Below are 13,835 nucleotides of genomic sequence, written 5' to 3' on the forward strand. Positions count from 1 at the left end.
TAAGTATGGATTGATTGCAAATTCAAAGCCAAAGTAATATAAATCAGTCTGAATAACATAGTAAAGCAGTACAAGATTATCAAACGAAAGCCAAATCAGCAAACAAAGTTTATCCTCAATAATGAGTGACAGATGAGGACTTAAGTAGCAATTGTGCAAAGTGTAAGAAAAATAGTATGTTAGTGGGATTGAAAGTTTCAGTTCTCTTACCTGTAATGCTTGAAAAATTCTAATTTTCTCCAACTAACCTACTCTAAAGAGTATTCAATGAAACCCAGATTAGATCCAATAAAGTAGAAAGGTATCCGCATATAAGATCTTCTATAGAATTTCCTTAAAGCAAGAGTATTGCTTGGCATGAAGCTGCGCAATGAGAATAGAGCATAGAGGTGTTTACCTCCTCTAGTCTGAAAAGAATCAGAACAAAGCTAAAGAGCATTCCCTAGTTATAACCACAAGGACCCTTGTAGAACAGTATCAAAGGTCCAATTAGTGACCACCTTCAAATGATGCTCCTTGGCAGGCAAACTCTTAATTCTTCTTCTTTGATCCACATATTCGAAGCGACCTTGGATTCCATCCACAGACAGTAGTCCTTCCTTCTGCTCATTAATTTTTATTACGCTCGACTCCCCTCAAGCCTTCCTATCTTCTTCACACAATGTGCCTTTCTTTATTCAATAGATCGCGCACCAGGCACCTGCAGAGGAAATAAAAACACTGCACCCAAAGAAAACATTCACGTTGAAAGTTAAACATTGCGAAATCCAAATGCTTATGGGCTTTGTTCAAGTTAGCAAAAGCTAAGATTCAGTACACATTGTAACCACATGAATACAGATACATAGGCCGTTACGTTATAAATGTAAAATGCAATTCTGATTGATACATGTTGCATTATATAATAAATGCAAAATATCTTTAAACAATAACATGAATATATAAAGATTCATCAATATCATTAAAATACACATGTGTAAATATACATGAGAACTGCAATTTGTTGTTACTGTATAAGAATCATTAATGTACACTCATATAAATGTTGAGGTTACATGGTAAATGCACTTTCCATATTGCTTTAAGTGCGCTTCACTTCATTCGTCATACCACACCACATGAGTACATAAGGCCCTTAATATATGTATATGTGGCCTAATCAATAATAATGAAGGTGGAGCCAAAATTACTCTGCTCCAGGAGCAGTAGCACTAATGTCCCAGTCTTCAAATATTGAAACTTGCCCATATTGTCTAAGAAAGCTCTGAATTAGTTCAACTGAAACACAAGGAAAGCTGACATAAGTTTGCAGCTTTTCAAGCATGGGAATTGATTCAGAAGATATTTCAGGGTAATCTCTGAACCCTCCGTCATGTTTTCTTCCATTATTTTGATGGCAAAAGGTGGAAGATAGTGGATGTTTTGTATGTTTCTTATGATACAGAGGCATTTATTTTCTCAGGAGAAGAGCTTTTCGATTGCGTCCTGGTTGTTATTTGGACTTTGTTCCCAAGTACTTCAGGACAGGACTGATATCCTCTGCTCCACAGACAACATTTATGGACCTGCTTGGTGATTTCCTTTGGCATCTTACTTATCCACAGGTCGAGCCACACAATTCCACCTGATGTCAATCGATCGACATTGCTACAAAAATAAATTCTGGTTGCTGTCTAATGCCTCGGTTGAAGGTACAGATGGGTAATCACCTAAAAGAAGTAAATGGACTTCTATGGCTCTGACACTCCTTGCTAGATGGTCTCTACATGCATGGGGGAATAACCTCATGTTTGGCACGTTTGCGCAGAATTCCAAAACACCTCATAACGCATGAACTGAGGTATCTATATGAAGAGGTTATTCATTTACTTTGAGATTTTCTATAGAAAAGTCCAATTTACTGTTGGACTATGACAGTGCCATTTACCATGCTGCCCACATATAAATATTAGGCCTCCTCTAGCTGGTACACAATGAAGCAGCAAGCTAAAATCTGGGCCTGCAGAGGAGGGACCCCATCATCGCTGGGCTTAGAACCATACATTGGCTTTCAGCTCAGAGCAGAATCATCTTCAAGTGCTATGACCATCATTGTCTAGGAACTTCATGACAACACCCCTGTATTTTGGATTGATAAGATAGGTGGCCTACTCCAAGGTAGGCCACATGGTCTGCTTAACAGTTAAAACTGTGTGTGCCTAAAACAAAAATTGCCACATTTTCGTGACCACGTTTCTCAGTTTGTAACAATCTCCCGCTTTTCCTATGTGGTAAAACAAGTTAAATCAGGGTTAGGAAATGTCTTTAACTACAGTTGTAGGTTTTACATGCTGGTTACAAGTTTTCTCTGAAGCGTTATTAGAGACATACGCTAAATAAATAAATACATGATAAACCAACACATTATAACATCATAACATAACTTACTCCCGCTATTTCCCAAAAGGTAACACCATCTAAGAAGAACACAGAAAGCATCCTTACAACTACTGCATCAGTTCTTACCTTTCTGCCATTTCCTACAATGCACCTCAAATGCCCCATTGTGTCTGTTTTTATCACTTTCTTATTAGCTCCAGTCTAAAATAATGATAACTACGACATAACTGCCAGCAACAGTGGATCGATACTATGGGTAATGCTGAAGTCCACATAGACACTGATCTCAACAAAATGGGGTTGACCATTCTAACCATTGTGCAAACCCCTTTTTGCACGGTGGTCCAAATTATGAGCTGTGCAACTTTTATCACACTGTAATTACCAGGTGCAATAAAGCCCACAGCCCTTACATTTCAATAGGTTAAACCTACTATATGTTGACAAGGGAAAAAGGCCCAGTAATTACTAGGACATGCAGATTTTGGTGCAGTAAATACTAAAATCCACATGCTATGCCCCATTTATAAGACAAAACTTGTAATAATTGCTAGTTATTGCATCCCATAAAATATGAACCCTACTGTGTCAGAATTTATCGGGAGCAATAGATAGCTAAAACTGTTCCAGATCACTAGTAATCAGCGATGCAGAGCCTGATTCACAAAGGTAAACTTACCCTTTTGTTGACTTTTTTCGATTGTTTGCTAGTCACAACGGTATTTTACTAGTAGTATTTTTACAACTGCAGAGTCTCCACACATATAAAGATAGGACCATCCTAGACTCCGCAGTCGTAAAGATATTGTTAGTAAAATACCTTTGTGAATAGCAAACAGTCATAAACTTACACATAGGTGAAAGTTTACCTTTGTGAATCAGGCCCATAGTATTTTTGAGCAAGGAGAGTATAGGTATTAGACAGACTAGTACTGGATAGAAGCTTCACATTCCATCAGCTTCTCTGTTTCTGTGTCAGATTACACCATGAGAGTCCAACGTTGGTCCACTATGGTTGTATCCTTTCCCAGTCTTCAGGTTTTGTGACCGAGAGGTATGAGATATACTTACACACAGTGGGGCAGATTTATGAGCCCCTTGCGCCACTTTTGCGTCACTTTTAACATTGGAAAAGTGACGCAAAAGTGGCGCAAGGGGCTCATAAATCTGCCCCAGTGTACCTAAGTAAAAACTATTTGCATATTCAGTGGTTATCCTGGCAATCTGATATGGCTCTGACCCTCAAGCACAAAAGCTGGAGGATTTGTGCGCCAGAAAGAAAGCAATCCACTGCCTGATGGATCATGATTATCATTCAAAATGTGGTTAAAGCACTCTTTACATTTTTTGGGCACTTGCAGATCCGGTTCCTTGAGGAGGAGAAGCGGATTCTACAGGAGCGGTGGTCCATGCTGGAGATTACTGACGATTCCTCGGATTCAAGTCGCACAAACCTGGATGCCCTCTACAAGTCATATATCGATAGGCTGCTGAAGGAGTTGAACACCATCTATGAGGAGAATGGAGACAGCCAGTCCAAGCTGGTGGACATGGTGGGCTCCGTCCATGAACTTAAAGATAAGTAAGAATTATTTGCTTCTAAACTTTGTGGGGACGTGCTGAATTGTGCATCATTTGCTACCCATATGGAGATGTTCAGATTCTCCAACACACTATCAGATTGGAAGATTCGGGCTTTGTAATGAGTTCCAAGACTTCAACATTGTGCACAGAAGAACCATTTAGCAAGAAGAGAAGACTGTTAAAAACTTAATGATAGAAAAAGAAATATGGAGAGGCAGTAGTCATGGTGAGGGACAAAAAGACACAATAGGAAAAGTGGAGACGGTCTTAAAAATTGAGACATAGGGTGGTAAGTGGGACACTACAAGGGAGACATCAAGAGGAAGGTGGCAGGTGAGAGAGAAGGTGACATGAGTGGAGAAGAGAGGGCAAGAGATAAATAAGCAGAGTGAGGGGTGTGGAGACCTGGTGAGGAAGACAGAGCAAGGTAGACATGTACACATTGAGAAGGAGACATGGCAAGAGAAAAGATATGACTGGGAAGCAGGAGACATAGTAAGAGAGAAGAAAACATGAAGGAAACATGATGAAGGAGAAGCAAAAGATTGCCAGAGGCTTCAGAGGGATACAAGATATAGTGGAGGAGAAGATGAGATGGGAAGAGAGAAGGTACAATGAGGGGGTACAATCTATAGTTACAGAGAAGTAGAGACATGATGAGATAGAAGAAGGCACTGTGAGGGGTGTAGAAACATTTTCAGGCACTTGTGAGTGATAAGGAGAAGTGGGGTGGCAGGAGGAGACAAGGTCAGCCAGAATAAGGCACAGTGAGTGCGACAGTGAACGAGTTGGAAACTGAGGGAGAAAGAAAAATAGTGATGGAATAGCTGAGACACGGAGAGGGAGAAGGAGGCATGGTGGGGAGCAATTTGGCACAATTGGAGAGATGGAAAGGGGCAAGGAGAAGAATACAGCCTTGCGGTTGAGAGCATGTTATGGCAGTAGAGGAAACCGAAAGAGGTACAGTGAGGGACAGGGGGACATGGTAAAGTAGAAGGAAAAATGCTGAGTGAGACGGAGACATAGGGAGGAAGAAGGAAACATGATGAGTGAGAAGGAGATATGATGTGGATGAGGTGTCATAGTGAAGTAGAGCGAGGCTCAGCAAGGGAGGACACAAGGTGAGGGAGGAGTCACAGTGAGGAAATAGAATAATACCATGAGGGAGAAGAAGATAAGGCAGTGGAGAAGGAGGCATGGTAGCAGAGACGAAAACATGATGAGAAGAGGGGAGTGAGCGATAGGGGATAGACAAGTGGGAAGTAGAGATGGCCAATGAGTTGGAAATGTGGCATGGTGAGGGAGAAGGCGCAATGTCGAGGAAGCTGTGATGGAAAATGAGAAATGGAAATGGTAAAGGTATAGTCACTGAGGTGAGATGGTGAGTGGCAAAGAGACATGCTGAAGGAGACTGAAAGAGAACAAGTAAGAAGGATGCTCATTTGGCCATGGCATCCTGGTAAGGGACAAAGGGGCACTGCAATGATGAAGGACACAAGGCGAGAGAACAGTTATAGTGAGTAAATGGATAAACATAGAGAGGGAGAATGAGACATGAAGAGCAAGAAAGAGCAAGAAAGAGATACTCAAATGGAGCACCCAGTGAGGGTGATGGTGGCACAGAAAAAGTTTAGAATGGAAATGAGATACCAAGTGAGAAGGAGACACAACAAAGAGGAAGGAGGCATGGCAGTGGAGGAGACACAGACAGGGAGACAAAGCAAGCGAAGGTGAAACACATTCAGAGAGTAAAGAGATGAAGAATGATGGATAGAAAGATAATGAGAAGGAGGCACAGCAAAGATTAGTAAGGTACAGCAAGGGTGCACTAACGAGGTATGGTAATTAAGATACTGAGGAAGGAGACATAAAAGAAGAAGACACGTACATTGAAAACGAGCTAGCTATCAAGTGAGGGGTAAAATGAAACACCGTCAGTGACAGGTAGACAGAACAGTCAAAGGAGAAGTACAGCTCTGTGGATGGAGATATATGTTATGGTTGAGGGAGACAATGAGTGGGTGGGAGAGAGAGGGTAAGACTGCAAGAGCAATTGAAGACAAATGGAGAAAAGAGAAGACCTTTTTGAATTAGAAAGAGGTAACTGAGAAAGTGGCAAAAGTTGGAAATTATTTAGATAGCTTATCTTCAGGCACAATTGGGCTTGAAAGGTACTGTGCAACTTATGCCACAACCAAAAATGGAGTCCACTCCAAGTGCATGACCGACATGAACAAATGTAAGCATTGCCCTCTCTAGTGGAAACAGATTACCAGAAAGGCTGGACACACAGAATTAGATACTGGTCACTGGATTGACGGCAATCACACCCACCAGTGATACAGGCTGAATGTGAGTGGTAAAGGGAGAATAAGTGTCATTTTCCCCTTGCTAAGCTCCAAACTTTTGTAAGAGAAGCCAAAGTAGTTCTAGATCTTTGTTGACAAGACACACTTAGAATGGCGCCCAACACAAGTGTAGCCTCCGCCGGGAGGGATGCAGAAGATTTTTTTTTAAAACAGAGGGACGAGATAGAGGAGACGGCATATGGGTCTTAGGAGAAAATAATTCTGGAGGTCCTCCTGGAGGCAGCATATTTGTGTCTAGTACTCAAAGTTTGGCCAGAACACGTCTGGACATGGCCAGAGTAGAAGGCATTGGAAGGGTAGGCATAAAGACGAGAGAACAGTAGTAGGAGACCAATTTTCCCTAATGAAGCTTCCTCTGTCCTACGCAGAGCTACATGGAACCTGGGCCTTGTATGCAACATACCCATACACCTGTATGCCACCCCCCGGGGAAAAGCATGAATATTTGCGGGGGGCATCCCCCCCCCCCCCCGCAGCCCTGGGGACCGCCACCCCCGGGGCTTGTTATGAAATCTATGGGGGGGTCTTGGAAGCCACCCAAGCCCCGGAGACCGCCACCCCCGGGCTTTTATTTATTAATTAGCGGGGGCATGCCCCCCCCCGGTGCCCCGGGGACTGCCACCCCCCGGAGCTTTTGTTTTTAAAATAAAAAACACCTGTGTGGCACCTCCCCGGGGTCCAAAAACCAAACCAGATTGCTTTTCCACATGGGGAGCTGCATCTTAGCGGCTCCCCGTGTGGAAAAGCAATGCCGGCTCCCACGGGAGGCGGGGAGCCGGCAGGACCGTGGGGGAATTGGGGACCCTCCCCCGGTCCCCAACCGATGTGGCCAGTAGTGGCCAGGGAGGGGGGCCGCGTGGCCCCCTCCCCCATAATTAAAAGTAAAATAACAAAAAAAAAACGCAAATGCAGGCCCCGGGGGATGAGGTCCCCGGGGCCATAAATGGCCTCAGGAGGGGGGCCACGCAGCCCCCCCCTCCAATTATTCTTTTTAAATAAAAACAAAACCACTGGCCATGCCCCAGGGGATGGGGTCCCCGGGGCCAAATATGGCCTCGTGAGGCGCTATGCGGCCCCCTTCCATTAAAAAAAATAAAATAAAAAAGGGGTGGTCAGACCCTGGGAGATGGGGTACCCAGGGCCCATAAAATATAAAAGGAAGGGGGGGCCACACAGCCCCCCTTCTTAAAAAAAACAACAACAAAAAACACGCGATCGTGCCAGAGGCCCCGCCCCCTCCAGCAACAATCTTCAAACGCGCCCTGTAGCGCGTTTTAAGTTGGGGAATTAATTCCCGTTTAATACTGGGGGTCCCTGGGGGCCAACTAGCCCACCAGGAACCTCCAGTAAGTCCCATAGGGCTGCATTGCAGAGAGGTGGTCCAAGCCATGCCCCATATTACACCTCTCTGCAACGCAGCTCTGTGGCGCTTACTGGAGGTACCTGGTGGGCTAGTTGGATCCCAGGGACCCTTAGGGTTCAAGGGGACTTAATCCCCCAACTTAAAACGCGCCACATGGCGCGTTTGCACAGTGGTGAAGGGAGGGGGCGTGGCCTGATGTGATGTGTGCAAACAGGCCCTGTGGCGCGTTTTAAGGTGGGGAATTAATCCCCCTTCAATCCTGAAGGTCCCTGTGGGCCAACTAGCCCACCAGGTACCGCCAGTAAGCGCCACAGGGCTGCGTTGCAGAGGGACGTGGCCTCAGACCACCTCTCTGCAACGCAGCCCTGTGGCGCTAACTGGAGGTACCTGATGGGCTAGTTGGACCCCAGGGACCCTCAGGATTGAAGGGGACTTAATCCCCCAATTTAAAACGCGCCACGGGACGCGTTTGCACAGTGGTGAAGGAAGGGGGTGGGGCCTGAGGTGACATGTGTGCAAACACACCCTGTGGTGCATTTTAAGTTCAATCCTGAGTGTCCCTGGGGCACAACTAGGCCACCAGGTACCTCCAGTAAGCGCCACAGGGCTGCGTTGCAGAGAGGTGGTTCAGGCCATGCCCCTTTTTTTTTTTTTTTTTTTTTGTTTTTGGTCCTCATTTTCCGCCCTTGGTTACCAATTAGGGGCGCAAGAGAGTTGCGTCTCCCCAAGACAACCATTGAAAATATAAGCAGGGAGGTAACATTGCTGCAGTCAAGTACCCATTGCTATTGATATCGAGGGCGCCCTGATGGATATACAGCACATGGAGTTCCCCAAGCAGCTTAATCATTGGACCATGGGGGGAAAAAAAAAAAAAACCCCATCGCCCGGTATACCAATTACACCCAATTCAAACGAGTCCAAAAAATTATTTTGTCAGGGTTACCAACTCTTGTTAAATACACTTTAGATGTTTGTAGAACTGAAGTGCGCCAATCAAACACAGTTGATGGAGTCGGGTCCTTCCATTTCCTACAAATTTCTCTTCGGGCCAACAATATGCAATAAAAGAGAAGGTTCTTCGCCGGACCCCGAACTTCATATGAAACTCCAAAAATTACAAGAGAAGAGGTTATCAGGACTTCAAAACCCAGAACCGATGAGAGTGATATACTAATCGCCTTCCAATACGGGATCAGAAGGGGACACTCAAGGAACATATGTATATCTGTGGCAGCAATCAGTCCACATTTGGGGCATGCCACTGGAATGCCCTTAGAAAACTTTGAGAGTCTCTGTGGCGAATAATAGGCCCTATGTAGGGTAAAAAGATGGTTCCTACGAAGCCAAGCAGGTTTCACTATGTCCCACATAATCTTAAAAGATGTAAACCATAGACTCTCAATATTCTGGTCGGTAATGGTAGAGGCCCACAACAGATCTGGTAGTTTGAATTCGCCATCCATCTCTTCTAATAATAACTCATACCATGTCGAGACCTCCTTTCGGGCTGGTGGTTTATCCAATAACTGCGTCCCTAGGTTACTATCTCCTCCTAGTAAACAACTGCCCCTAGCAGAGATCTGTGAGTGTGCCCAACTTGTAATCTGAAGGAACTTAAACCCAGAGAGGCCTGGTCATATTTTAGATAACAGAGCCTCCCATGGAAGCAAACACCCTTCCAGGAATAAATCCCCCCAGACCTCCAAACCTGCCTCCCTCAAAGGTATTGCAAGGCTATCCATCTACCAATCTGGGGAGCCTGGTGAATTCCACAATGGTGACCTATTTATAAAATAACCAATCTTTAGAGAACACCTCAGTCTACTCAAAGTTTTTGCCATGTCACGCAGCACCTTCAATTTCACTTTTAAAAAAAATTTCGGATCTCCAAACTTAAACAAAAACCCCTGATGGGTCACCCCCTCTCCACTGAGTAATGCTGCAAACATACATCCAATATGAGAGTTTGTGGGCATTTTTAGCAACATCCTGGCATCGGAAAGCTGAAATGCCCATGCATATAGTTGAAGATCAGGCGCCGCTAAGCCCCCCTTCTCTCTACGCCACCTGAGTTTTTTCCAGGCAATCCTGGGTGTATGGTTATTCCATATAAAGGAGCTAATATGTAGTTTAGTTATTAGGGAAGGTTAAAAAAAAAAGTGGAATAGTATTAAACAAAAAAGATATTTTTGGCAAGATAGACATTTTTATTACATTTACTCTGCCCAGGATTGATAAAGGTAGGGAAGACCAAGATCGCATAAGTCTTCTACATTCTTTAGCAACATTGGAAAAGTTTAAGGATGCAATTTTATTTATATCTCTAACAATATTAATCCCTAAATACCGTAGACTAGAGCTCAATTGAGCCCCGGCCACAGGTACGGGATCATTCCAAACCATTATATCGGTTTTGGAAGCATTGATCTCATATCCTGATATTTTCCCAAAATCAAGTGCCAAAGCGATCACTGTGGGGAATGCCGTACTTAACTCTGAGGAGAAGACCAGGATATCATCTGCGTATAAGGCTACCCTCTTCTCCCACCCCTCATAAGTGAAAGATTTAATATTACGCTCATCCGTCAGCCGTTGAGCGAAGGGTTCAATATATAGATCGAATAGGAGGGGGGGAAGAGGGCAGCCTTGACGCGTACCACGCGATATGTTAAATGGCATGGACAGCTCTCCGTTTATCAACAAGGGGGCGGAAGGATTCTGATATAGGAGTTTCACAGTTCGCCGGAATCTCTCCCCCATGTTAAACCTACTCAAGACCCTCGACAGGTATGCCCAGTTCACCCTATCGCAGGCCTTGGTGGCATCTAATGTAAGTACGGCCAATGGGAGAGACTCTGTTGTTGCCATATCGATGGCTGCTATGAGATCATATGTCAGCTCATATAGTTGTCGGCCCCTCACAAAACCCTTCTGATCTGGGTGTAAGACCCCCGTTATTACTGCTCCCAACCTATCTGACAAGACTGACGTAAATATTTTATAGTCAGAGTTTAAGATGGAAATCGGTCTATATGAGCCGCAGCTGGAAGCAGGCTTTCCTGGTTTCAATATAAGGGTAATGGAGGCTTTATTCCACGAGGAGGGAGGAGACAAACCTTCCCGAAAGATCTGATTAAACAGAACTGTAAGAAAGGGGAGGATTTTTGACTCCAAGGCCATATATATTTCAGATGGCAAGCCATCCGGACCCGTTGCCTTACCCTTTTTACACTTTAAGATAGCACGCCTAACCTCTTCTTGTGTAATCTCACGATCCAAGGAAATGCTCTGTTCAGGGGTCAATACTGAAAGGGATATATCCTTCAACCAATCCTCTGCTTGTGCTTCATCAATATTCTTATCTTCATGATATATGTTACTAAAGAAATCTCAAAATGCTCGTCTAATATCTTCATCGGAAGAATATATTACTCCCCCAGAGATGACTGAGTCTATATTATTTCTAACCTGGTCGGTTTTTACCTTCCAAGCTAATAGCTTCCCTGCTCCCTCTCCGTATTGGAAATGAGCTAAATTGCTCGCTTCCCACCTCTCGAGAATCCTTGAATTCAATACAGAATCCAATTCTCCTTTCAAGACAACTAACTTACACTGCCATTCCTGTAAAGTGTTAGCAGGAGCGTCCGGATATAGCTCTATTTCTGCTTGTATTTTAACCATCTCAGCTTCCAGTGAGGCTACCAACTCTCTATGGATCCTTTTCTTGTATGTGGCCTTGTTCGTTATCATGCCTCTCAAAGATGCTTTAAGAGTGTCCCAAACCCACTCAGGGGAGGCCGAGCCAAAATTATTATCCCAAAAATTCTGGACTTCAATTTGGAGAGAGTTAATAACCTCTGACGATAAAAGCAAAGAACAATCAAAAGACCAGCTTCTCGTAGGGCTTTTAAAAAAGCCCCCTAATTCTAAATATACTGCCGCATGATCCGAAAGGTGAAATGGGAGATACACAATACATTTCGTCGAGCTAGCCAATTTTTGACTAATCAAAATATAATCGATTCTCGACTGATGGTGATACTTGTAGTTGCGGAATGAAATTGCTCTTTGTTGCCCAAACTTTACCCTCCAGATATCAATATACCCTAACTGTTTCATATTGTCGAGCAGAAAAGACCTAGTTCTAGACAAAGCTAAAGCTCTACTAGACGGGGATTTATCCAGTAGAGGATCTAAGACTATATTAAAGTCTCCTGCTATGATGGAAGGCTCAGGAAACAAAAGCAAGTGGGAAAAATAGTTTTTAGGACTGAAGGCTCATCGCAATTAGGGCCGTAATATCCTACTATAGTAATAGGAGATCCAGCTACTATTACCGATACAATAACCCATCTACCACCTGGATCCACCATCTTAGAAATTAATCTAGCTTTTACGGATTTCTTAAAAAAAATTGCTACACCCCTAGTATGTGATGTTTGCGAGGTCGGTACCCAAAGGTCAATCCATCTGTTCTTTTTGACTACTGAGAGCAACTCACATTCCGTTAAATGTGTCTCCTGGAGTATAGCTACCTGCGCATCAGAGTCGCGCAGATATTGCATTATCTTATTCTTTCTTGGACTAGTGCACAGGCCTTTAATATTCCAAGATATAAACTTCAAATTATTCATGACAAAGAGATCCTCTCCCCGTCAACACCACCCTCCTCATGCAAAAATAAACCCGGTAACTACTCCCGCTCTTCATGACTACACTTCTACTACAATAACTACTCTCCAAAAAATAAGCTAAAGCGAGAGCGAAAATGAGGAATTTTTTTATTTTTACCCAATGCAAACCTACCCTGTGCCCTACCCAACCCCACCCCCCCGTGGAAAACCCATTCCCTTGCCCTACCTATCTGGAAATTCCAGAAGGTGGTGCCCCCTCACTAACTCCCGTCCTAGCCAACTAAGTCTAGTAGCCGTCTGCTGTTTGCGTGCTAATACAAAAAAGTACCAATACGTGTATATACTACTAGATATCTATTCTCAAAATAACTTTTTCATACCATTTCAATTTTTTTTTCTTCATATATTCACACTACAGCTGCTCTGATGTCCCCTTATCTTTCCCCATGATCATTAATAGCTCATCTGCTGCCGGCACCGATGTAATATTGTGCATCTTATTTTTATACATAATTTTCAATGCAGCAGGAAAAACTAACTGGGCTACTGCGCCATAGCCTCCGAAAGCTTCAAGCCTTCTTCCAAATTCCCATTGTTTATCTAAGGTGGACCTAGAAAGATCAGACCGAATCTGAAAGTTGTATCCCTTCCCACTCACAGATTTCTGCTTAAGGGCCAGATTGAGAATTGTCTCCTTAAGAGAATAAGTATGAAAATTCACCAAGATCTTCCTTGGCTTGGTTCTTTGAGGATTTTTCTTAAAAGGCTCTCTGTGGATACGTTGAATGTCCAAGGATAATTCTTCCACTGATTGGTCTAGCCTTAGAGACTCTTTCAACAATAGAATAATGTATTTCTTTATATCTGAGCCTTCACTATCTTCCGGGACATTTAAAATGCGGAGGTTATTTCGTCGAGCATGATTCTCCAATGTTTCCATCCTCACGGCCAACATCAAGTCCTCTTTTTTGAGCTTAACAATATCTGCCTTAGCTTCATCTAGATACAGGGACAGCTCTGTTACAGTGCTTTCCAGTGTTTCTGTTCTTATAGACAGACCACTGATCTTATTATCTAGGGACTCACAAAAACTTCTTATTTCCAACTGGTTTGCTGCTGATGTTTCGAATCCTTTTTTAATGTCTGCAGACAGAGATGGAAACATATCTTGAAGAGAATTAATGGATGATGATGGTACCCTATACTGGTCCTCGTCTCGGGGGCCAGACAGAGGAGATATGCAGTTTTGGGAAACTACGTGTTGTGGAGTCTCACTACTCTTACTGGACACTCCCTGTAGAGAATTAGGAGAAACTGCTAAAGGTGTTAAATCTGAACCCAGGGCAGGAGAGAGAAGAGGATACGAAAGCCCCAGATTTGCCGGAGTACCGTTGGAGGACTCACTTATATTTAGAGTACCGTTTGCCCTTACGCCCCCCTCCGTCGTCCGACCCACATCTTCTAAAACAACCTCATCTGTGATGGTTATGTTATTTTCCAGGA

General features: G+C 43.7%; 1 protein-coding gene across 1 annotated transcript in view; it reads left to right on the forward strand.

The window, feature by feature from the left end:
* The window catches only part of LOC146833202 (keratin, type II cytoskeletal 80-like), a 69,348-nt gene that overhangs the window by 3,530 nt on the left and 51,983 nt on the right, over nt 1–13,835 (forward strand). The window contains exon 2 of the mRNA XM_085600862.1: nt 3,741–3,961. Within this exon, the coding sequence (XP_085456988.1) occupies nt 3,741–3,961 (221 nt within the window). The remainder of the gene's footprint in view (nt 1–3,740; nt 3,962–13,835) is intronic.

Source organism: Triturus cristatus, chromosome 4_2 (genome assembly GCF_964204655.1).
Source record: "Triturus cristatus chromosome 4_2, aTriCri1.1, whole genome shotgun sequence".
Lineage (NCBI taxonomy): Eukaryota > Metazoa > Chordata > Amphibia > Caudata > Salamandridae > Triturus > Triturus cristatus.